Source organism: Pseudopodoces humilis, chromosome 9, assembly GCF_049639895.1.
Source record: "Pseudopodoces humilis isolate 2021_Gansu_Grassland_sample_001 chromosome 9, ASM4963989v1, whole genome shotgun sequence".
NCBI classification, from domain to species: domain Eukaryota; kingdom Metazoa; phylum Chordata; class Aves; order Passeriformes; family Paridae; genus Pseudopodoces; species Pseudopodoces humilis.
Genome location: NC_142208.1, coordinates 18,121,690 through 18,146,142, shown reverse-complemented (window position 1 = coordinate 18,146,142; position 24,453 = coordinate 18,121,690). Strand labels below are relative to the sequence as shown.

The window sequence follows — 24,453 nt, the reverse complement described above, 5'->3', positions numbered from 1 at the left end:
AATATTTTGCAAAAGTTCTCTTAAGTGACAGAAAAAACCAATCATACACTTGGTGTAATCACATTAGAAGACTTATTCACCTTCATGTCAATGTAATTGTAGCTAAGTGCCCTCCAGTTATCTAAACACAAGGTCACAGTTATATTTTGACTTCACTGAATACAGGACTTCGTCCATAATTAAATGAAAAAATGGGGAAGGGGAAAAACCTTCAGAGAGAGAAATTCTCAAGAACCAGGGGGGGAGCTGGGGGTGGGGTGTTACATTCTGAAGTCAAACACTGATCTTTACTTCCCTTATTTGGCTAGGGAAAAAAATTACCTCAAACCATTTTTGGCTCAAAACCTCAGCTTCTAGATATGCTATCAGAATTCCAGAGAAGACCTACAGATTCCATCACATAACTGGACTAGAAGTTGCTTTTATATTTCAATGAAAAAAATCAATTGAACTTCCTGCCAGCTTTAACAATCCTATGTCCATTGGCTTAGCATTTTGGTTGGCATGGTAGCGAAACGAAACATGAATCTTTCCATAGGATAATGAATAGGGTCAAGAAAAAATGAGAACCCAGTAGTGACTACAGCTGTTACCATCTTCAGCTTGGCTGAAGTGCATGTCAAATTGATGTTTGGCTTTACATTTAGCAGCTTGATTTATGTAGTTTTGCACATTTAATTTTAAAGAATTGTTTGAGATCTCTCAGGTTTCAAATGCTTTGGGATGCAACAAGTCAGCCAGGTGGTCATGATGGTTCTAGAGAGTCCACAGGCTGTGAAGAACAGGTAAGCATCTTGCCCCTGCTTCAAGCTGGGTCCCACTGGACACTGAGAATCCCCTCTCTCATCACTGGATTATGAATGTTGACCAGCAGTTACTGAAGAGCAGGCTGGGTGTGGTGTTCAAAGTTAAACAGTTAAACAGTTAAACAGTTAAGATAAAAACTTATTTGTTCAACATAAACACAAGGCTGATGTCTGTCCTCCTTCTCAGGCCTGTTACCCATCTGTGTAACAATCCTGTAACATCAGACTCACCAGTTGACTCCACAGCCAATTTTAATGCTAACCTGTAGCACTTCAGTGTGAATAGATAAACCACCTGGTGGAAGGTGGTCAGAAGATACAACTGGTGCTATTTTTACATAGCTTCCCACCTTGACTGTGTACACAGCAGACACAATGTTCTCTGATCTCACCCACTCCTCCATGCCATGTCCCAACACAGAAGAGCAGCTGACACAACCTAATACAGAACCAACAGTCACTAAAAGTAAAAATGTCTCAATTTTCACTATTCTTTTCTACAGGTGAAGAGACAATAACCTTATGGGAATCTAGAGGTGTTTGGCTAGTATCTGCTCAGATACCTTTATACTGTAAAGATCCTGTCAATACAGGAATGTTAAGCTAAATTAACAATTCCTGATGTTCAGAATAAAACATTTTAGATGGTCTCTCAAGAAAACCCATCATTTCTGACACAGCTCTGCCCAACATGGTTAACACTCTCCCAGCACAGCTGATTCCAGCCTCTTCAGAGCCTGGCCTCTACCACACAGGTAATGCACACAGATGCATGGCCGTGCACCATGGAGGTCCCCATCTCCACAGGCTGTGAACTCCAGGAAAATATCAGTACCTTGCTGTAACTCCTCACAGGCAGCACTGAATTGGTTTGTTACTGTAAAGAGTTGCAAGGTATAGGAAGGAACACATACCAAACTGGCAAAGCCAACGTAGTAAGTGAGCAATGTCTGCCCTCGGACTGCGGGATTGCTTCGCATCTTCTCTGGCTGCTCTGAACAGCAAACGGGGCACGTCCCTTCTCCCGTGTTAACTCCCCAGCGTAACATCTGTAGTGTGTTCAGAGGTCAGACACAGGGCAGGTCCCTCGGCAGCCCCCGGGGGCTCGGAGCGCTGCTGTCAGGCTGCCAAGCGGGACGCTGTGCCTGCCCGAGGGGCTCGCCTTCTCCGCGCCGCCCCGGCCCTCACTGGAGCGCCCGGGCGGCCTCGGAGCCATGCTTGGCCTGCCCTCAGCCATCTGCGCTTTCTGCAGGCGCTGCCTCGGTGCCGGGCCGGGCTCTCTAGTGTCCGTGCTCCTTCCGGGCCGTCTCCGGGCTGCGGCGCCCCCCGTGTTCCCCACGCCAGTGTCGCTCCCACACATTTTCTTACTCTCCCTCCCGTCTTAAAGCCTCTCGGCATACAGGTGTCTCCTGCCATCTCGCTCTGGGCTGCCCACAGCCTCTTTCACCCTCTCTGTGCCTCCAAGCTGGCCCACTGCCCTGTCTTCCCTGGCTTCTGCCTCCGAAAACATGTTGTCCTTCTAAGCTGCACCTGTTTCTTCTCGGCCATCTTCCTTAATGCTTCTGCTGGACCATCAGTCATAATTCAGCTGAAAGCCTGACAGGAAAATCGCTTCAGTGTAGCGCTGGCAAAGGGGACTGGCTGTGTTCACCCCCTTGCTGAGGTGTTTGGTTTGGCCGGAGCCTGGCGCACCCGCCATCAGCCCTCACAAACGCCTTGACAGCAGCCCAGAGCACCGAGGGAGCGGGGGGAGCGTCCCGGCGGCCTGGCCCCTCGGACTGGGCTGGCAACCAAAGCTTCTGGTCCAGCAGCCGCGGAGAAACCCGGTCCTTTCCAGCTGCCCAGCTAAAGGGCCCAGCTAAAGGGCAGGCAGGAGAGCCTGGACGAGTCTTCAGGGGCGTCAGGCCCTCAGCTGAACCATCTGCAGGAATCAGATCGGTTTGGGGGCAGCCATCTGTGATGACCACTAAACAAAGCCTTCTGTGGGTGGCTGGACCTCTCACTGTTTCAAATATAACCCCAGGGTAGGAGGGCTTGATAGAGTATTTAATATTCAATATTTTTTATGGTTGGCTAACTCTGGTGTACCATGCTGAACAAACATGTAAACCTATCCAAAATGTGGGATGTAGAGAATACAGACAATATAATGCAAACACATAATATACCAATTCTTCAGGGACTGCACGTTCAAAAGTATGTTTCTGAACTAGGTCAGGTTGTGTATTTTAAATGCATATTCTTGATGACCTCCTGTATCTTATCTAGAATATAGTAGTTCATCTCTTCAGCAGAGCTGGTCAATATGAGTTTGTTGCAGCTGTGCTCCATAAACTATGATGACTCTCCACCTGTTCCTGGCTGAATTAGAGAGATTTCAAAATGGGAATACCATTTTTCTACCCCCACTCAGTCTTACATTAAAAATATAAATCATCTTCTCATTCTTTTTCTTTTTCTTGATAACTGTAAAAAGGAAGGGAAGGGAAGGGAAGGGAAGGGAAGGTGTGGGAAGGGAAGGGAAGGTGTGGAAAGGTGCGGGAAGGGAAGGTGCGGGAAGGGAAGGTGCGGGAAGGGAAGGGAAGGTGCGGGAAGGTGCGGGAAGGTGCGGGAAGGTGCGGGAAGGGAAGGTGCGGGAAGGGAAGGGAAGGTGCGGGAAGGGAAGGGAAGGTGCGGGAAGGGAAGGTGCGGGAAGGGAAGGGAAGGTGCGGGAAGGGAAGGGAAGGGAAGGGAATTTTAACAGAAAACGAAAATCTAACACATTTTGGATTTAAGTTTTTTCTTATTATAAATGTAATTGATAAGCAACTCAGAATAAAATTTCTGTCCTCGAGAAATTTTCATAAAAAGGAAATATCTCAATATCAATATAATGTGAAAGAAAACTTCCAACTTTAATATTAATCTATATAGGTTTGTATGGCATAAAAACTGGAAAACCTTGTGACAAAAATCTAACATTACTTCTTTTGGCATTTTAGAAAGGAATCTAATGGCGATATTATTTATTGTTTTTATTTCTCGAGGACCTTGAAAGCCTACTCAGGAACAAGGTTTCCTTTGTACCAAACAGTACAAGGACAGAACAGAATAGAGAGTCTTAGACCATGCCTATGCAATCCAGTCACAGACAGCTATGAAGTAGTACTGACCCAGACTTGTACATCTATAAAAGGCAGTGAAGGTTTGTCTAGAAATACTTATTGAAGTCCTGGATGCATTAAATATTTCATTAGTGTGGTCCTGTGCTTGAGCTAATAAATTCTGTCTCTCAGTATTTGGAAGCCAGCTATCACCTTTAAATTAATTAATTATGAATTAATTCTAATTCATACCTATAATTTAAAATATGGCTGTATTAGAAGACTTTACTAAACCCAAAAACAGTTTATTCCAAATTTCACCTTTATCCTGTTGGCATCTCTGCCAGTGAAAAAGGTGCTCTTGCTGCCACCTTCAGATGAGCCTCTTGCTACTGCGGCTTGTCAGTGACCAAATACCTACATTAATCTGATGAGGGAATAATAGGATCGCCAGCTGCACATGGGAACTGGGGAATATTGGAGCAGAATATAAAAAGCAAATAATGTACAGCAAAACATTTAATCTTGTGCCTATGGAAGATTTTTAGCACGTGATCTGAGTAATGCAGACTCTGCATGCAGACTAGTCTGGGACAGATAAAAAAATACCACTTTTCAGAGCATGTGGGAAGTTCATACCCACAGGAAGTCAGAAAATGAAATACTTGTGGACAGATTTTAAAGGATCATAAAGTTTTATGAGCTATAAAAGCTAAAACTAGGCCTTAGTTATTTAGTTCTGCTCAAAACTAAAATCAAAATAAGAATTTGGCTTGAGTTATATTATAAATTAGAATAGATGGTAGAGTTACATTTCGGATCTGGTTATTCAGAGTTCAATGAACAGACTTGCATTGAACAATATATTTGATAAAAGTTTAAGCTATATGTGCCTCAAAACAAGTAAGCAAATAGTTCTCCAAATCTTGAGGAATTCATACCACACAGAAAAGATTCTTACCTTCCAATATCATTTATAAAGAATTATCAAGGTAGCAGTGAATGTCATGTCATATTGAATTCAGAAATCTGTTGTAACTGAGCAGAAATCCATACTGAATATTCATATTGAATTTCAATAGAAATAGATTACTGAACAGATTCAGTGAGGAAAAATAGTTTTCCCCCCTGTCCTAGCATTTAAAATTGTGCATGTTGGAAAAAAACATTAATCTTACATTTACATTGTGAAGATGGTTTTGTTTTTATGTGGTAATGAGAATGAATGTGCATAACTTGAGAAAGAAATTGAGCTCTGGGGCTTTGCCTTATCTAGTAATAATCCTGTATATATTTCTCAGTATCTTTGCTTCATAAGTTCAACTACAGTTTCCAGCACTTCTGATATAAAAATCTTTGTAGACTGTGATAAAAGGCAGAATAAATGTCAGGAAAATAGGGAAAAGGTTCTTTTTCATAATTTTACAATTATACAACAATCACAGGCAGGAAAGTGCTATTTTGTGATTTTTAACCTCTACGGGTAAGGCCTCACTGGAGAAGAATATTGTTCATCTGTGGAAATAATTCCTTAAATACTATGGAAAAACTTGTAAAGAGTTTAGCAGTGATAGACCTCATTTAGTTATGGAAGCTGATATCTGGCACACTGATTAAAAATACTCAGTTGCAGTCTGTTCTTGTCTCCTTTCTGTTGTCTTCATGGCAATTCATCTATGTGTTACATTCTGAGTAAGATGAGGTGGCTGTTAGCACCTTGTATATAACATCTGTAACATCCTTTGAACAGTAAGTTGAAAGTAATGAGTGGCAGGCATCATTTAGGCCACTCACACATGACCAACAGAGTGCATCCAGACAGACTTAGACCATCTTTAGACTCTTTCCTCCACATGCATTTATACGTTGCCAGATTTTGACAGGAGTACAAAAATGTGCTCTTCGCAGATGTCAGTCTATTCTTGTAACTACCTCCAGCAAACAGAGTGGCTGTGGTAGCAATTCATTTCAAACTTGAAGCCAGGAATCTCTTCCTGTATATCTTTGGCATGTCATACTGGAGCTCAGAGAGGGTACAGCCTGCATCCCGCATATTCTGATCCTCTTTCAAACTCTTAATACAATAGGGTCTCAAATACATTGTGAGCAGAAGAAAACAACCCCCCCACATTCTATTTTGGTGTGTTGAGCCTGAAGTCTATTGGCTGGGAGCTGTCATCAGACATGACCATATGTTACCCAACGGTATTACAAGTAAATCCTAATTGAGTGCAAATTGTGAAGATTAAAGTCATCTCAGATTTAGCTGTATTATGTTGAGGCAAATGTGTTTCAAAGTCCTGTTTAAAATGCTGGCAATTCTCAGCACAAAAATTAAAAGGCTGTCATTACCTTGGATTTTATGAGCTGTGCTAAGTGTCTGGAGTTCCATGTTTGGAGCCCTTAGTCACAGAATGTAAGAACAGTCCTTTGCAGCTCAAACTGAAAAATACCAAAGACAATGTATTGTCAACAACTTTGTAAAGGATATTAAATATTGATACAACTTAGTCACTGAAGAATCTCCTGGTATAAGCTCTTCATAAATAATGGTAAAAGGCAGGATGAGTGCTGTTCTTACTGTGGTTAAAATCAGTATTACATTTAAGCAATCCACTTTCAGGATAAGCCAGGACCAGTTTGCAACAGGCAAAGCATTACCTTTAGAAACAATTAACTGCTAGAAATATCTTCCTTGATGATTGAAGTTTATTACTGTTTCATAAGAGGCCTGTGAAGTAGTAAGGAGCTGAACTTCATCTATTGGTGCACTTTGGATGATGCACTCCATTTTAATGAGATTAAAGGTTTAATGCAGATAAAAGATCTGTTCAGTGCACCTGGATTCAACACAGGGATTTCAGTGTGATTCAGAGTCCAGAGTCATTGGAGAGCTATGTTCATCTTGATCGATAAAAGCTTCTGACTTCTTTTCTATTCCATACAAAGACAAAATGATCAGGACACATTTCTTGCTGTTTTCAGCACTGATCACATGCATCATATCTGCCGAGGAAATCTTTCAGCCAGCTCTAGTGCTGGACATGGCTAAAGTCCTTCTGGACAATTACTGCTATCCTGAAAACCTAGTGGGAATGCAAGAAGCCATTGAACAAGCAATCAAGAGCGGAGAGATCCTGGACATCTCAGATCCAAAAATGCTGGCCAGCGTCTTGACAGCTGGAGTGCAGGGAGCTCTGAATGACCCAAGACTTGTGATTTCCTATGAGCCATTACCACATGCAGTTCCCAAACAAGAAGCTGAGGGTTCCCCTACTCGTGAGCAACTCCTGAGTCTTATTGAACATGTGATCATGTATGACAAGCTGGAGGGCAATGTTGGCTACCTGAGGATTGATTATATCATAGGAGAGGAAGTTGTGCAGAAAGTTGGAGCTTTTCTGGTGGACAAGGTCTGGAAGACACTGATAGAGACATCTGCCCTGGTGATAGATCTTCGTCACAGCACTGGGGGACAGATTTCTGGCCTCCCCTTCATCATCTCATACTTGCATGAACAAGACAAGAGGCTGCACGTTGAGACTGTATACAATCGTCCCTCCAACACCACCACAGAGATATGGACACTGCCAAAGGTTTTGGGGCAGAGGTACGGCAAAGACAAGGATGTCATTGTTCTGATCAGCCATCACACCACAGGAGTGGCTGAAGATGTGGCTTACATCCTCAAGCACATGAACAGAGCTATCACTGTTGGAGAGAAGACAGCTGGGGGCTCATTGGACATCCAGAAGCTGCGTATTGGTCCTTCCAATTTCTATATGATGGTTCCTGTGTCACGATCTGTGAGCCCCTTGAGTGGGGGTGGACAGAGCTGGGAAGTAAGTGGGGTGATGCCATGTGTGGCTACTGAGGCAGAGCAAGCCTTGCAGAAATCCTTGGACATCCTGGCAGTCCGCAGAGCAGTGCCTGGCACTGTTAGCCACCTCAAAAACATATTAAAGGACTATTACAGCTTAGTGGAGAGAGTGTCTGCGCTACTGCGGCGCCTCGCCACCTCTGACTTCTCTTCTGTGCAGTCATCCGAGGACTTGGCCACCAAACTCAACACTGAGTTGCAGGCTTTATCTGAAGACCCTCGCCTGATGGTCCGAGTCATGATGCCAGGTGAAGCTGCTGATCCCCCTGCTGACAACCCAGTTGGAATGGCAGCTGACTTACCTGACAATGAGGAGCTGCTGCATGCCTTGGTGGATACTGTCTTTAAGGTGTCAGTGTTGCCAGGCAATGTTGGCTACATGCGCTTTGATGAGTTTGCAGATGCCTCTGTGCTCGCAAAGTTGGGGCCTTACATTGTACACAAAGTGTGGGAGCCCCTTCAAAATACAGAGAACTTGATCATGGACCTGCGTTACAATACTGGAGGACCTTCCTCCTCTGCTGTGCCTGTGCTACTCTCCTATTTTCAAGACCCTGCTGCTGGTCCTGTCCATCTCTTCACAACTTATGACAGATGCACCAACCATACACAGGAGCACAACAGTCAGGCAGAATTGCTGGGCCAGTCCTATGGGGCTAAGCGTGGCATCTACCTGCTCACCAGCCACCACACTGCTACAGCTGCTGAGGAGTTTGCTTACCTCATGCAGTCCCTGGGCCGTGCCACACTGATCGGTGAGATCACAGCAGGAAGCCTCTCACACACCCGGACCTTCCCTCTGCTGCAGCCTGGGCCAGGAATAACTCATGGCCTGACTATCACGGTTCCTGTTATCACCTTCATTGACAACCATGGGGAAAGCTGGATGGGTGGAGGAGTTGTTCCTGATGCCATAGTGTTGGCGGAGGATGCGCTGGAGAAGGCTGAAGAAGTGCTAGCCTTCCACAAGAACATGGGAGTACTTCTGGAGGGTACCGGGCAACTCCTAGAGGCTCACTATGCCATTCCAGAAGTGGCTGCTAAGGCCAGTGCTATGCTCAGCACCAAACGGGCCCAAGGAGGTTATCGATCAGCTATAGATTCTGAGACTTTGGCTTCCCAGCTCACCAGTGACTTGCAGGAGGCCTCTGGAGACCATCGGCTTCATGTCTTCCACAGCCATGTGGAACCAACACCAGAAGAGCAACTTCCCAATGTGATTCCCAGCCCTGAGGAGCTGAGCTACATCATTGAGGCACTCTTCAAAATTGAGGTATTGCCGGGGAACCTGGGTTACCTTCGCTTTGATATGATGGCTGAGGCAGAAACAGTGAAGGCCATTGGGCCACAGCTGTTGCAGATGGTATGGAACAAGCTGGTGGACACGGATGCCATGATTATTGACATGAGGTACAACACAGGTGGCTATTCCACTGCCATCCCAATACTTTGTTCCTACTTCTTTGAGCCTGAGCCTCGGAAACACCTCTACACTGTCTTCGATCGTAGTACTTCCCGCAGCACAGAGGTGTGGACTCTCCCTCAGCTCGCTGGCAAGAGATATGGCTCCCTCAAGGACATCTACATCCTAACAAGCCATATGAGTGGCTCAGCAGCAGAAGCTTTCACTCGCTCTATGAAGGATCTACACCGGGCCACAGTGATTGGTGAGCCCACAGTCGGTGGAGCCCTCTCAGTGGGCATTTATCGTGTTGGTAACAGTTCCCTATATGCCTCCATCCCCAGCCAAGTGGTGCTCAGCCCAGTCACTGGGAAAGTATGGAGTGTGTCCGGGGTGGAGCCACACATCACCATCCAGGCCAGTGAAGCCATGGCTGTAGCTCAGCACATTGCCAACCTGCGTGCCCAGGTGCCACAGATACTGCAAACTGTAGGCAAGCTTGTGGCAGATAATTATGCCTTTGTGGACATTGGGACTCTCATAGCATCCAACCTCACAAAGAACATCAACAAAGAAAATTATAAATTAATCCATACGGAGGAAGAACTTGCCAGGAGGGTGACTGCCATCTTAAAAGCTCTTTCTTATGATGAACACCTGAAATTACTCTACATCCCTGAACATGCCAAGGACAGCATCCCAGGGATCATGCCAAAACAGGTACAGTTCTCTCATACTCAGCTATAGAGATGCCAGCTGGAATGGGAGCATTAAGTCAGATACCTTATCTTTTTCTAACCTATACTATAAACCCATCCAGATTTACTTGTACCCAGAGGAGAAGCCACTGCTCTGACACTTAGGGTAGTAGTTTGTGGAATTAGATGGTAGTGCTGGATGCATAGATTTTGGAAACAACCTTCAGGCTGTGGATATCGTTGCCATACGCCACAAGCAAAAATGCAGGGCTTCAGGGTTAGAAGGAAGATATCTCATTGTTTCTGTAATCCCTCCTCTTTCAATGATGCAGCTTTTCCAGCTGTAATTAATTCAGAAACCCTCTGGTTTCAAACCCGGTTATAATTTGATGGAAGTTTAGTTGGACTAGAGTAAATGCATAAAACTCACTACACATGCAGCCATGTGCTCATTGATGGACTTTATATAAAATTGTAGCAGCTGACATCTATTATACCAGAAGAATCAGCAACTCTTTTGGTAGTGGCAGTGAAAAGTTGTTCTAATTGTATCTCAAGCTCAGCATCAGACAGTTTCCAAGTGACCTAGAAATACTTTGGAAGTATCTGGGTGGAAGTTAGGTGACCCCAGGGAGAAATTGATTTTTAATAATCTACTTTTGCCCTTGCTGTGTGGTTTGCATAACAGTCTGTGCTTTGTTCTGAGTCTGACTGTTTATACACTGGTCTGCCTTGGCAATCTTTCTTGTTCATTGTTGTGCTGGAGGGAGCTCCCAGGAGCACTTGTTAAAATTCCATCTTCAAATTAAATGGAGGGTTAGGATAACCTGATCCCTTTCTTGGATGGAGTTAGCTGCTTTCTGGCTACTGCACTAGCATGGCTATCAGAGACGTATTTTCTCCAGGGACTCATAAAATTACTTTTTAAAGAGAATGCATTTGCCTTTGCAATGAACCAGAGTAGACCAAGTGTCAGGTAACTATTAAATGTTTCCTGGGGGAGGAAATCCGTGGACTTCTACATTCTGAAATTTTTGGCATGCATGATTTAAAGTGGCTGTGACCTTTGTGGTATTATCACAAATACTAAGGTCAAGGACAAAGTAAAAGCATTGCCAGGGTAGATTTTTTTTTTCAAGTTTGTTAACCAAGAGATGCTGGCCCCATTCTTGCCTCTAAGATTAAATGGAAATAATTAATTAAAGGAGTTTTCTATTCCAGCACTCTGCCTCCTAACTTGGTTGAGTGTAGAAAACTTCACTCTAAAGATATTTCAATGCTTTTGACAGAGTTCTGTGCTCAGTTATTGTCAACATACCAGCAGTGACACATCATAGCTTCTCCCCATTCTACAGAATGGAAAAATCCTGCAAATTAGTCATTCTGTTCACTGAAGGCTATGAATTAATATTGTTGGTGGTTTTTACTTGTTCAGATCTTACTTTATTCAGACCTTAAACGCTGAGAACAGGACATAGAGGACAAGTATCTTATTTGTCATATACATAAAAATTCTGATCCTGATAGAGCTAGTGAAGAAATGCCATTATATTATTCAATGCCTCTGTTTTACCATAGTTCTTTGTCAGGCAAAATTGTTGGAAGAGGTCAGAGATACATCCATAAGAAGGAAATCACATCAGTGTGGATGAAAATCAGGACAAATGTGAAATTTCTCCAAGGTGAAATAATGTATAAAGAGCAGAGAATCACGTCTCTTATGAGACTAAAATGGTTTCTAGAGGCAGAAGCATTCCCTCATATTGCTGGAGGAAAATGTGAGTCAAATGGACAAGAGAGCATTATGTTAATGAAGACACTGAAGTCATTAAAGGATTTTCCTTGAGATGGAGGTAAAAAGAAATTCACCCATTCCACAGAGCCCTAGGCAGCAAGAGTACCTTCATCTCTTGTTTTGCTTTTGCAGCCACAGGAGAGATGCTTTCTGTGGAACATTTCAGTATACCCCAGAGAGCAAATACCTTTAGATTACAGTGAAGCATATATGGTGGCACTAGCTGCATTTGTGAATTTAAAAAAAAAATTAAAATTCAGCTGCTCGATACATGGACATGGTGGCTGTCTTGATCTATATCACATTTATTCCTTAAAAACCTAAGAGCTAGTTTTTCTCTTGTGCTACCTACCTTCCAAGCCACCCTCTCCCTTGACAGTAGAAATTTACTGCTAATGACCTTGATGGTAAAGCAGATCCAACACAATTAACTGAAAGTGATGATGAATGACTACAGGAAGGATGGGATGGGACACAGGAGACAGACAAGTGAAATGCATGCAGACCTTTGCATCTGCTGCACCAGAATAGCTGCTGGAACACTGTGCAGGGGAGTGACTATGTCTCCTCTAAGCAGCAGCAAGGTCACTGCTAGTCAGAGTTGTCAGCTGAGTAAATGCCACTTTCCAAAGTCAAACTTCCTTAAGTCAAATTTTGTCTATATTTTTTGTGATGCAGAAAATAACATTTTGCTTATAAGGCAGAGCTCTGTAAACTTGCTGACCTGCAGTTTAATAATCCCTGCTTCTTATTCTTCTGTCTCTCTCTCCCTCTCCAGTCAAACCTTCTTCTACAAACTGAAACATTTGGGTTTGTGACTGTATGGAAGAACAGCTGCCTTATTTTGGCATAAGTGTTATGTTCATTTTAAGTGATGAGGGGTCTCCCTGAGTGATTATTTTGGCCCCTTCTTAATGACCAAATACTTTTAATGCAGTCTTTACACCTAAGAGAATTTTTGTAATGATGGTTTAGATAAGCAGCTGAAAATGATGATCAGAATAAAAGGCAAAAACTAATCCTTTATAAAGAGAAATTGCTCCTGCATGTCAAGTTTTTCTGTTTCCAGATGAATAATATTTATATATAGGAGATTATTCTACTTGCTGAAGGAGGCAATAGTTAGATGTGCTTCACCAGAAAGAAGTATGGTTTGCTTATATCCCTTCATTAATGAGTGAAATCAAAATGGGCAGCCTCCAAGTGTCAAGATAAATAATCAAATTGCTACATCTATTGTTAACAGGTGGAAAAACAATTGTTGTAGGCCCATATGATGTTGATTTATATCAACATAACCACAGTAAAGTCAGTGGTACTATGCAAGTTTGTGCAAGAGAAAAATGTCTCATGTTTAACTCTCATTGGCTTTTCACCTTTTGCAATCTTTGCTTGCTTGTTTCTAGGGTGATAGTAGTTCACTGCACAACTCTGGGAGGAAAGTTAGCTTGTTTAGGGGGAGTCCTGTAAAAATGTAAATGGGTTCTTCAAAGTTCATAAGCTGAGCACAAGTCAATAGGGTCAAGCTGTTGCAGTAAATACTCATCATCATCAAACTGGAATGCATAAGGAAGAATATAATCAGGCAGACATGAAATCTGCTACATTTAGCTCTAAAGAAAATTCATCTAGAGTATAATATGCACAGTTTTGGGCAATGGTTTTCTGGAAGGATGTAGCTCAAGTATGGAGACAGCAGAAAAGAGGGACAGGAGTAAAGAGAACACTGAATAAAAGTAGCCTTCAAAACGTTTAAAATATTTCAGTTGTTTATTCCAGAGAGAAGAAAACTGAGAGGAGACGTGAAAACAGTCTTCAGATATTTAAGAGACTGTTTCAAATATTAAAAGAATAATCTCTTCCCTTGTCCATAGTAAACAGACCAAGAAGTAATGCACTTAAACAGTACAAAATAGTGAACTTTGACTGTTTACACTAGATCTTAAAAACATCTTTCTAATAGTAAGGCTGGTGACGTACTAGGGTGGATTGCCTGGAAATCCAGTAAAATGTGTGTTGTTAAGAACAAGTGAGAATGAGTTGTCAGGTTTATAGCTGATCCTGCTCAGTCCTTGAGCTGGGGGACCTACTAGGAGGAACAGTTCCATTCCAGCCTGTGGGGGTGCACAAGGAACCCAAATGTTCTAAGAAATGTGCAACCCTGCCAGTCAGCCCTCAAGATCTCATGGTTCTTAAACTAATCTCAGCGTTTGCAGTGGTATTGCAAGGGTATTGGCTGATAATATTTTACCAGCCAGCAGTTGACAGCACTAGTGACCTTAATGGAAATCAGAGTTATCTTACAATGGTCAGCACAAAAATAGCTGTGAAAAAACAGGTTCCATCTAAATAGACAAAACTACCTAAGGGAGAGATAAAAGGAGAGAAAAGAGAGGCACGTTTAGAAAAATTATTTGCCCATGGCTGGGGTTTGTGTCAATGGCAGAATCAGAGATCAAACTTCATGCACAAGTCCCAGGGCAGCATTCTAAGGTTCTATTTTCTGTGACATAATGTGTTTTACTTAGGTCACTTACCTGTGGAAGGAGTCTGCAGAATAAGACTGAAGACCCTAAATAGTTAATAAAAAAACATTTTTCCTTGGCTTAAAGTGGAGTTAGCTTGGAGGTCCTTTAGTGTAGCTACATTGCTTATAGTGTGCACCTGAAGGTTTATATTTAACAGCAAGTCATTTGTATGTAAACATTGTCTGACTAAGCAGCAGATCTTACTTTCAGCTGCATCCTGTCCCAGCTTGTCCTTGGCCAGCAAACAGAGCCCTGCCTTCCAAAGGAGAGCATGTGCTTGCCTCCTGAAGCTTGACTTACCTCCTTAGGTACCTGCAGCACGTGGCCCACGCTCCAGTGTCATGAGCCTGCTGTTTTGCAGGGCAATCGCTCTCTAATGTCAGTCACAGGCTCCTCACCTCTTTCACTGACAGGTTCAGACACTTTCCCTGGCACCCCAAAATTACATTCTGAGTGCTTTTCATCTGATTTGCAGTCTTAGAAGTTTTAGAATAGATACATTTTCATGCCTTTTCCTGCAGCCATGAGGAGCTTTCATTTATATCCTTGCACATTTATTTCACCCCTTGAGACCTCAGGCTTTAAGAGAAACCTGCCCACCTTGAAATTTATAATGAATTTTCAAGAGTTATCAAAACTGAAGTCCTCAGGGAACAAAAATGTGATGTATCATAGTAAAAGAACAGGTCAAGAAAAAAATTATCAGTTATTATTCTTAACATGTTTATGGGTATGCTTTTAGCAGTTATCACTGGAGACAGAGATAAGACATTTGTGTGTTCAGTTAAACTATCATTAGTAAGTGGCTGTGATCAGAATATCAGTTTTATTTGTAGATGTTACTAATGAGGGATGTTTTTATTTTCCTCCTGGCAGTGGGACCAGTAACTCTGCACTATACTTAAGTTCTGTCGGAACAAGCAAAGCATGCTGGATATATTTTTCAAAACTGTGATTTGTTAATCAAAATATAGTGGGCAGATCAAGTAGCATTGCTGTCACTGGGAAGTGGCTTGGAAATTACAAACTCAGCAGAGCTGGACTGATGTGTTTACAGTCCAAATGTAAGGGTTATTTTCACAAGGTATGGTGATAAAAAGGGGTACAGAAAAGAGTTTGCTCTTATCATCAGGTCAACAACTACTGGCCAACAGGGCTTTTAAATTAATTATTGAAATTTTGGTAGTTTTGGTATACATCAGGGACTAAATGATGAAGTGTCATACAGTGGGTAATTTTCCCGTAGGTAACCTTGAGCTGTGTCAAGCACAGCTGCATTCACACACCTTGGAAGAAACTCTTTCTGCTGTGGCAGACCTGCTTTTGGCAGGAGCACAGCTCCAGGCCAGAGCACTATATAGGGGTCAGGAGATTACTTGACTTCTCTGTAGTTGCAGAAAGCCCAAGTGCCTGCCCAGTTCTGTGGCATGTTGTAGACTGGAAGAGCACCTCTAGCACATGGCTCACTGCTGACTCCTTGTTCTTTTGAGTGTAAAAGCATGGATTGTCTGGGTATGAGCTATGGCAGAGGGAAACTGATTAAAATGAAGGTATAACATCAATTTCACAGCAACCGTGAGGAGAAAAGACCTAATGTCTGAAGGTCATATAAGTCGTATGAGTTCTAAATTCTTATCTCAAGCTGAAAGAGACTGTTCTATTTTCAGATACCACATACAAAACAGAAGTTTGGCAATAGGAGCTGGCTATGTCTCAATGCATACAGGGGTTACTAGAATGACTTTATTATTTGGCTACACGTTGCTGCTAAAATAATATCTGCTGTTTAATAACATAAGCTAAGCAAAATTAAATAAAACACAACCCAACACGTGAGGCTCCAGGCACATGGCCTCCATATAAGAGATTTAGCATATCTACTTCATGAGTATCCTAGCACATGCCCAACACATCAGGTTCCTCACTGTCACAGGGACTGGGTCATTAAGAGGGGCTGGGGCCACTCGCACCTGAGCCAGCAGCTGTTTGTCTGATGAGGCTAACCAAGAGATTATGAAAGTCCCAGACACTGTGTTTAGAAACAACTCATAAAGGCAACATGTGGGCTTGGGTGGCAGGTCCAGGACTGGCATCTATGCTGCAGGCTGGGATTGCTCTTGTAGCCTCTTTGCTTCAAGGAAATTCTTGTGTTTTTGAAAAACTGAGCTCTGGGAAATAGACACCTGATCCATATTCTGGGAATGTTATTAATTCACTTTATACTGCGCAAAAATACATCAGGCAATGCTGACCTATGTTTCGTGTGCAGAAATATTGTAAAATTTGTTATGTTTTTCAAACTTGGTCACATTCCTCATGCGTGTCCCACCTGGATTAAACATGACCCACATAATTTTGTGTCAAGCTATGAGTGCCAACAAATCATTTGTTTTGTTTTTCCGTACTGTTTCAGATCCCTCCGCCAGAAGTATTTGAAGATTTGATTAAATTTTCATTCCACACAAATGTATTTGAAAACAACATCGGCTATCTGAGATTTGATATGTTTGGAGACAGCGAACTTCTAACCCAGGTGTCCGACCTAATGATAGAGCATGTTTGGAAGAAAATTGTTCACACAGATGCATTAATCATAGACATGAGGTAAACCTTTGAATGGCAAATAACCAAAGCTCTTTCAAAGCAGCATTTTATTTGTAACAGTGAATTAGCTTTACATGGCTTGCTGTCCTGTTTACAGGCTAACATTACTAAGATTAAATGAGAAAAGGAAAACATCCAAGGAAAATAATAACAGTCTGGAAGTATATCTCAAGATAAGTTGTATCATGACTTGAGATGTTTAGAACTAAATAGGCAAATTTAGGGAACAGTTTTCAGAATGCAATTCTGGATGTTACATGTGTTTTATTTCTCTAATTTCTTTCTAATCTAATTCTCTAATTTTCCATGTGCCACATATATATATATATATATATATAAATAAATCTTTTCACTTCATGTAGTGGCCAAGTGATTCAACAGTCAAAAAGACAGATGATGTTTAAGGCTGTGTTACATTTCATTGCTGTATCTGCAGTGCTAAATAATTCTGGGCAATCATGTCTGTACAGAATGGGCCTTGTGCACAGAGGTACTTAGAGGTACTGCAGCACTGCTGGGCCCTGCTGCACCAAGCTGCAGCATCATACACCTGCTCTCTGCTTAGAATTCTGTTGAACACTCCAGTGTGTCAACAGTGCTCCGAATCCTATGAGCCATAACATGTCATCCATTTATCACCAACTATCAAAGCAGATTAATATAAAAATGTGCATTTCCTACACAACATTTAGGAAAGTAGGGAAATTTAGGGAAGTAATTCCCTTGTTGTGGTCCAGAGCTAGTGTTTGAGTGAGCCCAGAACATTGCAAATATAAACCAAAGAAAGGAAGGACTTTGTAAGAACTTGGTTTTAATGTTAGAACCACTTGGATCTATTGTTATCATGGGGCTCATAATATTCTTAATATTCTTGTGGGATTTTCAGCAGAGGGAGGAAAAGTTGAGCACGTTGATGAGAGCAGAGACAGACATCTCACTGTGTGAGCACAGAAGAGGCAAGGCAGCGACCAACATAAGACACCCATGGCTGAATTTGAATTCAGCAAAAGCACCTTCCAGTTGACTTGAGAGGGGATTGGGACTATCCTCTTTCTTTCCTCGGTTTTCTCCCAAACTAAAACTTTCAGGGCTGGGGGCACTGAAACAGCAAAGATGAAATCATGTCTCAGGTACCAGATGGTATCATTATAGCTCCTTTCATGTGTTGTTTGATTTTGGTTTATTTTTTTAATATTTAATGTATTTTCAGTCCTTTGAGTGCACATAAAAGACCCAGTCCTGAAGGCATATAAAAGAGAACGCCAAACAAACCTTTTGAAATTCTCTGTTAGCCAATCTTACAATTTTAAGACTGATGATTTAAATTTTGTATGGGATTAACTGTAATGAATAATGTTACTCATTTTACAAGTTTTCCTCCATGAAACAGCTGGGCCACTCATGAACTTCATATTTGGATAATTTTGATTTTGCATGGGATTAACCATAATGCAAAATGTCTCTCACCTTAATAGTTCCCCTTCATAGAACAGCTGTGACATTCATGAACTTCGTATTTTTAACTCTCACATCATTGACAGGAGATACTGATAAAATAAAAGGCCTCCCTAAGGTCACATAAGACATATGTAAGAAGGAGTACTAGCATCCAAAAGTTAAGTTAAAACTCTGGCAACTGCTCAGTCACTGTTACTGGCTAAAGTTACTGGAGTTTCACTGTCTGCAAGGGAGTCCCAGGAAGAGCATTCCAGCATTGCCCTGCCTGCCACCAACTTCAGCCAGGATGGCACCCGTGGGAAGCTGGGCTGAGCTGTCTCAGGGGCTGTGCAGCAGCAGCAGCTTCTGGCAGCACAGCACTGCCAGGGACATGCTGAAGATATTTATTTAACTTCTAGCCACTCACACTGTCAATCATACAGCTCCCAAATGCTGAAGAAGATGTAGCTTCACTCTTCAGAAGAGAGGCCTCCTGGATCCTTTTCTGGAGGTGAAAAATCTTAGCTATAGATTGAACTGAATAAATTCATCTTCCATCAGGTTTTTGCTGGAATGACTGTGCCAGGTACTCCTAAAATCACCTGCAGGAAAGTACTGAATCCTCACTATCAGTAAGTGAAGTACAAATATTTCTAGAGCTGTATGTGCTCTAGTATTACTGAAAAGTGACAGGCAAAAATATTTTGGTACTTAATTGTGTGTGTTCATAGCAGCGGTTCTCCAAAGACAGGCTCTTCAGTAAAATTAATCTTCAGAGACTGCTATGGAATTAAACTGCAACCAAAGTTTTCAATTATGACTGTGCTAAATGAAGCAACTAACACAATCTTTAGGCACAAAAAAATGACCTCATTTAAACCACTAAGTTTTCTCATTTTGTGTAGCAAAAAAAAGAACACAACAGTTCTACAAACATATGTTGCTTTAATTGGAATCTAAATTTTATGTATTAGGGTTTAGGAATGCACTCCTTGCTGCCTATGTCAGGAATAGAATGGGTTACTCAAAGGAGAATAGCAAGAATCTGATGTTTCTCTGCAGGTTCAGAGTCTTTGCTTACTTTCTGATTTTTTCTAGTTAACGTCAAGGGAAAAAAAAATATAAGTTTTGTGTTTCCTTTTGAAGTTAGTTGTGGGCAATAACAGTCCAACACTCTTAGACAGGATTTTGTTTATCTGATAGATGTGCAAATGCTGATAGGGAAGAATGAATGTAAATATATCAAAATGTAGCCATAAGCCTTTTTGGGACTAGTATTAAGGAACAATACTTGGAGGGGAGATTTACTGCCTGGCACAAATTTTCACTTGTTTCCTTAATATTTTTTAATTTTTGTAAAGGTACAATATTGGAGGCTCCACTACACCCATAGCAATCCTGTGCTCATATTTCTTTGATGAAGGACACCCTATTCTCCTGGACAAAGTTTATGACAGACCCAGTGACTCAGTAAAGGAGATATGGACCCAGCCACAGCTCAAAGGTAAATGACAATTTCTTTTCAGAGCAGCTTTTCATTTCAGATGTCTCTCCTTGTCATTTTAAAGTGAGCCATTAAATCCTATAACTCATTTGGTGAAAGCATCCGCCATGGACAGCTCAAGCTGTGTAGAGAACATAGAAACAAAAAATGTGCATTTCAGCCATGTCACTCAATGCCATCTACAAACAACAGTTTATCACTCCTAGAAATGGGGTATGTTAGGCACAGAAGTCTGTAAATTGGTCCCCAGAAGTTTAGCCAAATATTGTGTACAGCAGCTATAACCTGTTGCTTTTAAAAGCTGCCAAAATTAAAAATGAATCCAGTGCTGCCTAGACCTCTAGTAATGTCTCTTCCAACAGTTCCATACACTTTTATATGCTGTTTCCTACTACCTGCCTGTGTAATCCTCTACATCAGTAGATGAAAACACTGTAATACCCCAGTTTTTCCAGAGAAAAGAAAAAACACTATATTTTGTATATCTGGGTGAGTTTGAAGCATTTGGCAATGTGTCACACATACCCCACATATACCCTGCCCCAGTTTGTGGAAGTTGAAAGGATGCTGCAACATGAAAAACCAGAGCTCTTCAGTGTTTATGAACTGCAGTTAGAGTGCTAAGTCCTAAACATGTGGTGTAATTATTTTCCCCTCTTAAGCCAAGACAGTAGCAAAAAAGTTAATGTTGTCTGCAGTTGTTGGCCTGGATCATGCTGAAATGGTTAAACTTCGTACCAGTCTGCAGGGTCCATCTATTTTCCCAGGCAGTCAGAGGTGGGTTGTGCTTACGGATACAATTTCTATGGACACATTCCAGTTTCCATCAAAGAGAACAGGCAGACTCATATTAACTTCAAAGGAGCTGGATCTGGTCCTGTATTATATATATATCTACTGTGAAAAGAGTCTTCTAATGGTTATTATGTTTACAGTGAAATGAGAAAACCAAAGATGGTGTGAAAATTAATTACCATGCTATTGGGCCCCTCTCAGAATTTACCATGAGAATTATATGTCATTCTATTACTTACTCATACATTGACATTTTTAGAGCAGTTTAGTTTTCAAGTTATCAAGTCCTAGTTATTACCCACTGGTGACTTTTTCAAAGCAACTAAACTCTCAAAAAGTATCTAGAATGTCCAGATATATTGAAAATAAGGTTCAAAGCACTTCCTCTTCCTGTCAGCTGTTTTATGTAAGAAAATGAGATACTTGGCTCAGATTCTAATAATAAAGGGGTATTTGTTGAAGGGTTTGGGACAAAGGCCACGGATAGCTTCCATTTACAAACTATAAAAAAGCGGTGGGAAACCACTATAATTGTAATTTCATAAAGTAATGCCTGCACAGTTGCAGGTCAAGGTCTATGATAGCCATGTTCCTAGAACAGGGATGAGGGTGAAACTGAAGATGCTTCTGGGTGACTTTGACTACTCCTGCTGCAATGGTGAAAAATGTCATTTTTCTCAACTGTCTACTCTGCTAGTCTGATGATATCTGGAGCTCCCGTAAAAATCAAAGCCACAGAAGACGTAACAGTAGTAATCATGAGCTGGCTTCCCTCCTTATGCAGCTTAAAACCAGAAAGTGATGGCACAAGAGCACCACACAAGGAGACAGCCTTTTTTACAGCATATACTCTAGGCTAGTGTTAAAAGTACTTTAATACTATCATAGGCATAAAGTAAATTTCCAAACTTCTCGGGTTGGTAATAGCAGGTAGGGAGCAAAGCCTCTATCTTGGCTTCTCTTTGCTCTATAGTACAAATATTCTCTGAAAATGGTTTAATTTCTGATGTGTGTTTTCCTACCTTACAGGGGAGAGGTATGGCTCTCAGAAGGGGCTGGTAATCCTTACCAGTGCTGTGACAGCTGGGGCTGCTGAAGAGTTTGTATACATAATGAAGAGACTGGGTAGAGCTCTCATCATTGGGGAGCAGACCAGTGGTGGCTGCCATTCCCCACAGACATATCAGGTAGATGAAACCAACTTCTACATGGTCATCCCCACCTCCAGATCAGTCGTCTCTGCAGACAGCACCTCCTGGGAAGGGAAAGGAGTCCCTCCTCACATAGAAACACCAGCTGAAACAGCACTCATCAAAGCAAAGGAGATGCTCAATGCTCACCTACACAGCTCTAGATAGCCCAGTGGAGGAACAAATCCCTAGTTTTTATGGAAAGAAAGCTAGCTACCCAAATGTAAACCCTAGAAAGAAGTGGGAGCTTCATTTCAATCTCTATGGTCAGTGATTGGGTCCCTGTACATAGCTCAAAGTGACTCCTTTCCAACATGCTGGCATTTTTCCCCACGCTGTGTAACCCAGCTCCTTCTGTGCGTGGTTGAAATACTTCAATAATTCACTGAGGTTTCTGGATTCCTCTGTTCAGTATGTCAGTTTTTTTTAAAATTGATTTACCAGTCACAGATTTTCTTTTGTCCCATAGAAAATCCTAGTCATCAGTATTGAAAGCATGTGAACAACTCTGAAGACAGAAAAGCTTCTTCTTCTTCTTTGTAAATTGTGTACATTCCTATTTATACATCTTTAAAAATTAACAGTAGTTGGAAGACTCTGTTTTCCAAAGTGCAAGAGCTAAATTAAGTCTCTTCCCCATTTCATCATTTAGATGTATCAAAAGTAACCATTCCCAGTCTGTCAGGGTTGCTGAGACTCCTGGTGTTTGAAAAGAACATGCCTGCTTCTGCCAGTGTCTGTCAGAGGGGTGGATAAGCAAGACAAAGGCAGTACATACATTGACCCAGTGCCCAGATCAACAGACTCAAAGAAAAGAATCGTATGTTTTTACTTCAGGCGAAAATTAGATTTCTCTGCCCTACCCCCATCCCAAAAAATAAAAAAAAAATAAAATAAATAAATAAATAAAAAGCTGACAAATATCCTCTGCACCCTGCTATCAAGCTACATATGAAGTTATAGTGTATTCCAGGATAACTCACACAGATATTGACGTGAGCTTAATGCACAACATTCTTTGTCTTTCCTACAATTCGTAGTTAAACATATATCTTTGTAATTATTTAGAAATATGTATAACTTTAATCCAGATATCAGATTTTGTCATCCAAATGCCAGCTGTAAGGTAATTAAATTAGGGAAACAGTCCCCCAAAATTCAGTTAGAGTCTACAGCAGTTACACACTGGTGTTCATTTGCAAGTTCCTGACATTTTTTTTTTTTTTAATAAATTGCGTTAAACACTCAACTTCAAGTTTTTACAGGAAGAAAATTTTAAGAATGAAATAGATTTTCCATCTTTTTTATTACTTGTCTTACCAACTACACTCAGTGTGATCGCTAACCTGAACTCTTTTGAGACATTTTCGTGTTCTGATTTTTATACACTCACTTGTTAAACTTCTCAGTGTTGTGGAAAATACTTTAATGATTTCAAACCCATACAGAATTTCATGTAAAGTGACATATGCATGAAGAATATTAAATATTCTTAATGTGAAAAAAAAATGGAGTAGTCAATGAATGAGAAAACACTAATGTATTTCTTCTAATGTCTTTTAAGCCTCTTTAATATCTCAATGATCCAGATAAACTGCTTTGTTTTCCTAAAAACAATCAGTTGTGCTGTCATGTACAAACAATGTTAATTGTTAAGCCAAATATTTAGAAACTTTAGCCATCCATTCAAGGACAAAAAGCTACACTATATGGGCACAAATAGCAAAGAAATTCTTCCCAGAGTAATATGAGAAATACGTATATATAATAAATATGCCTAGAAATTTCAATCCATTTGGAAAAACAAACTATGAAGATGCAATTGCTGGTGAGTCCATTTTAAATCAATAATGCTGCAAATTCACTAAAGTCATTGGTTTCGTGGAAAACTATTATGCAACCTTGAGAAATTTTATTACATGACAAAATATTATTTGCTCTTTCACAGTACTGGCTAATTAATATTGAAATTGCCAGGCTTAACAAAGGCCAGTGTGTTAAAAGCAATTTTTCCTGTCTACACAAACTGCTATGTCATAGTTGTGCTCAACTAAATGAGTTTAGACCTCACAGAACTACAGTCAGTAATTGTGTAGAAAATTACACTGCATTGAAAGGCCTGAAAATCACAAAAGTACAAATGCAGATTAGTTTTGGAAAGTCCATTTTTTGTGGTTTAAATAAGAAAGAAGGTTTTTAGGGAGGGATAAGCAATTTGACAAGTGCCCTTCCAGAATACAACAGGAAACACGATGGAACTGCCACCCTCCTCTCATCTGGTTCCAGAGCTGACATGGACATTCTACAGTTTATAGCACCATTTTCTTATCATCCCACCTAGAATAACTTCCTGGATTTTAATCCTAATCATGCTCTTTTTAAAAGACTACCTAAACTACCTAGCAGTTTCATCTTTCTCCTTCCAGCATTCATAGAACTCTAACCAAGAAATGACAGCCAGCTTTTATTTCTTTTGTGCAGCCTTAGTTCAGTGATTTCCAAACTGTGCCCTGTACAGACTGCCTTGATTAGTAAAAAATAACCCCATAAAAAACAAGTAAACATATATTTCTCAAAAGCACATCTGAGTGTCATTTTGATGGAAAAACACATCTTCATCAGAAAAAATTCAGGGATCAATGATCAATCAGTGACTGAGCAAATATCATAATCTGGCAATTCCTATTGGTAAACTCATTATCCATTGCAGAAACACAGCCTGCACAGCTAA

General features: G+C 41.1%; 1 protein-coding gene across 1 annotated transcript; it reads left to right on the top strand.

The window, feature by feature from the left end:
* The first annotated feature begins 6,762 nt into the window (after positions 1–6,762).
* Positions 6,763–23,231, top strand: RBP3 (retinol binding protein 3). The gene is made up of 4 exons (XM_005520832.2): positions 6,763–9,891; positions 16,606–16,796; positions 19,595–19,737; positions 21,562–23,231. The coding sequence occupies exons 1-4, from the start codon at positions 6,844–6,846 to the stop codon at positions 21,888–21,890; spliced, it is 3,711 nt and encodes a 1,236-aa protein (XP_005520889.2). The 5' UTR covers positions 6,763–6,843; the 3' UTR covers positions 21,891–23,231.
* Positions 23,232–24,453: the final 1,222 nt, after the last annotated feature.

What these genes read in the sequence shown, in the direction of transcription:
- RBP3 (XM_005520832.2), top strand. Translation starts at nt 6,844, where the DNA reads ATGATCAGGACACATTTCTTGCTGTTTTCAGCACTGATCACATGCATC. An exon ending in CAGGGATCATGCCAAAACAG is followed by an intron (nt 9,892 to 16,605) that starts GTACAGTTCTCT and finishes GTACTGTTTCAG; the next exon opens with ATCCCTCCGCCAGAAGTATT. An exon ending in GACCCAGCCACAGCTCAAAG is followed by an intron (nt 19,738 to 21,561) that starts GTAAATGACAAT and finishes CCTACCTTACAG; the next exon opens with GGGAGAGGTATGGCTCTCAG.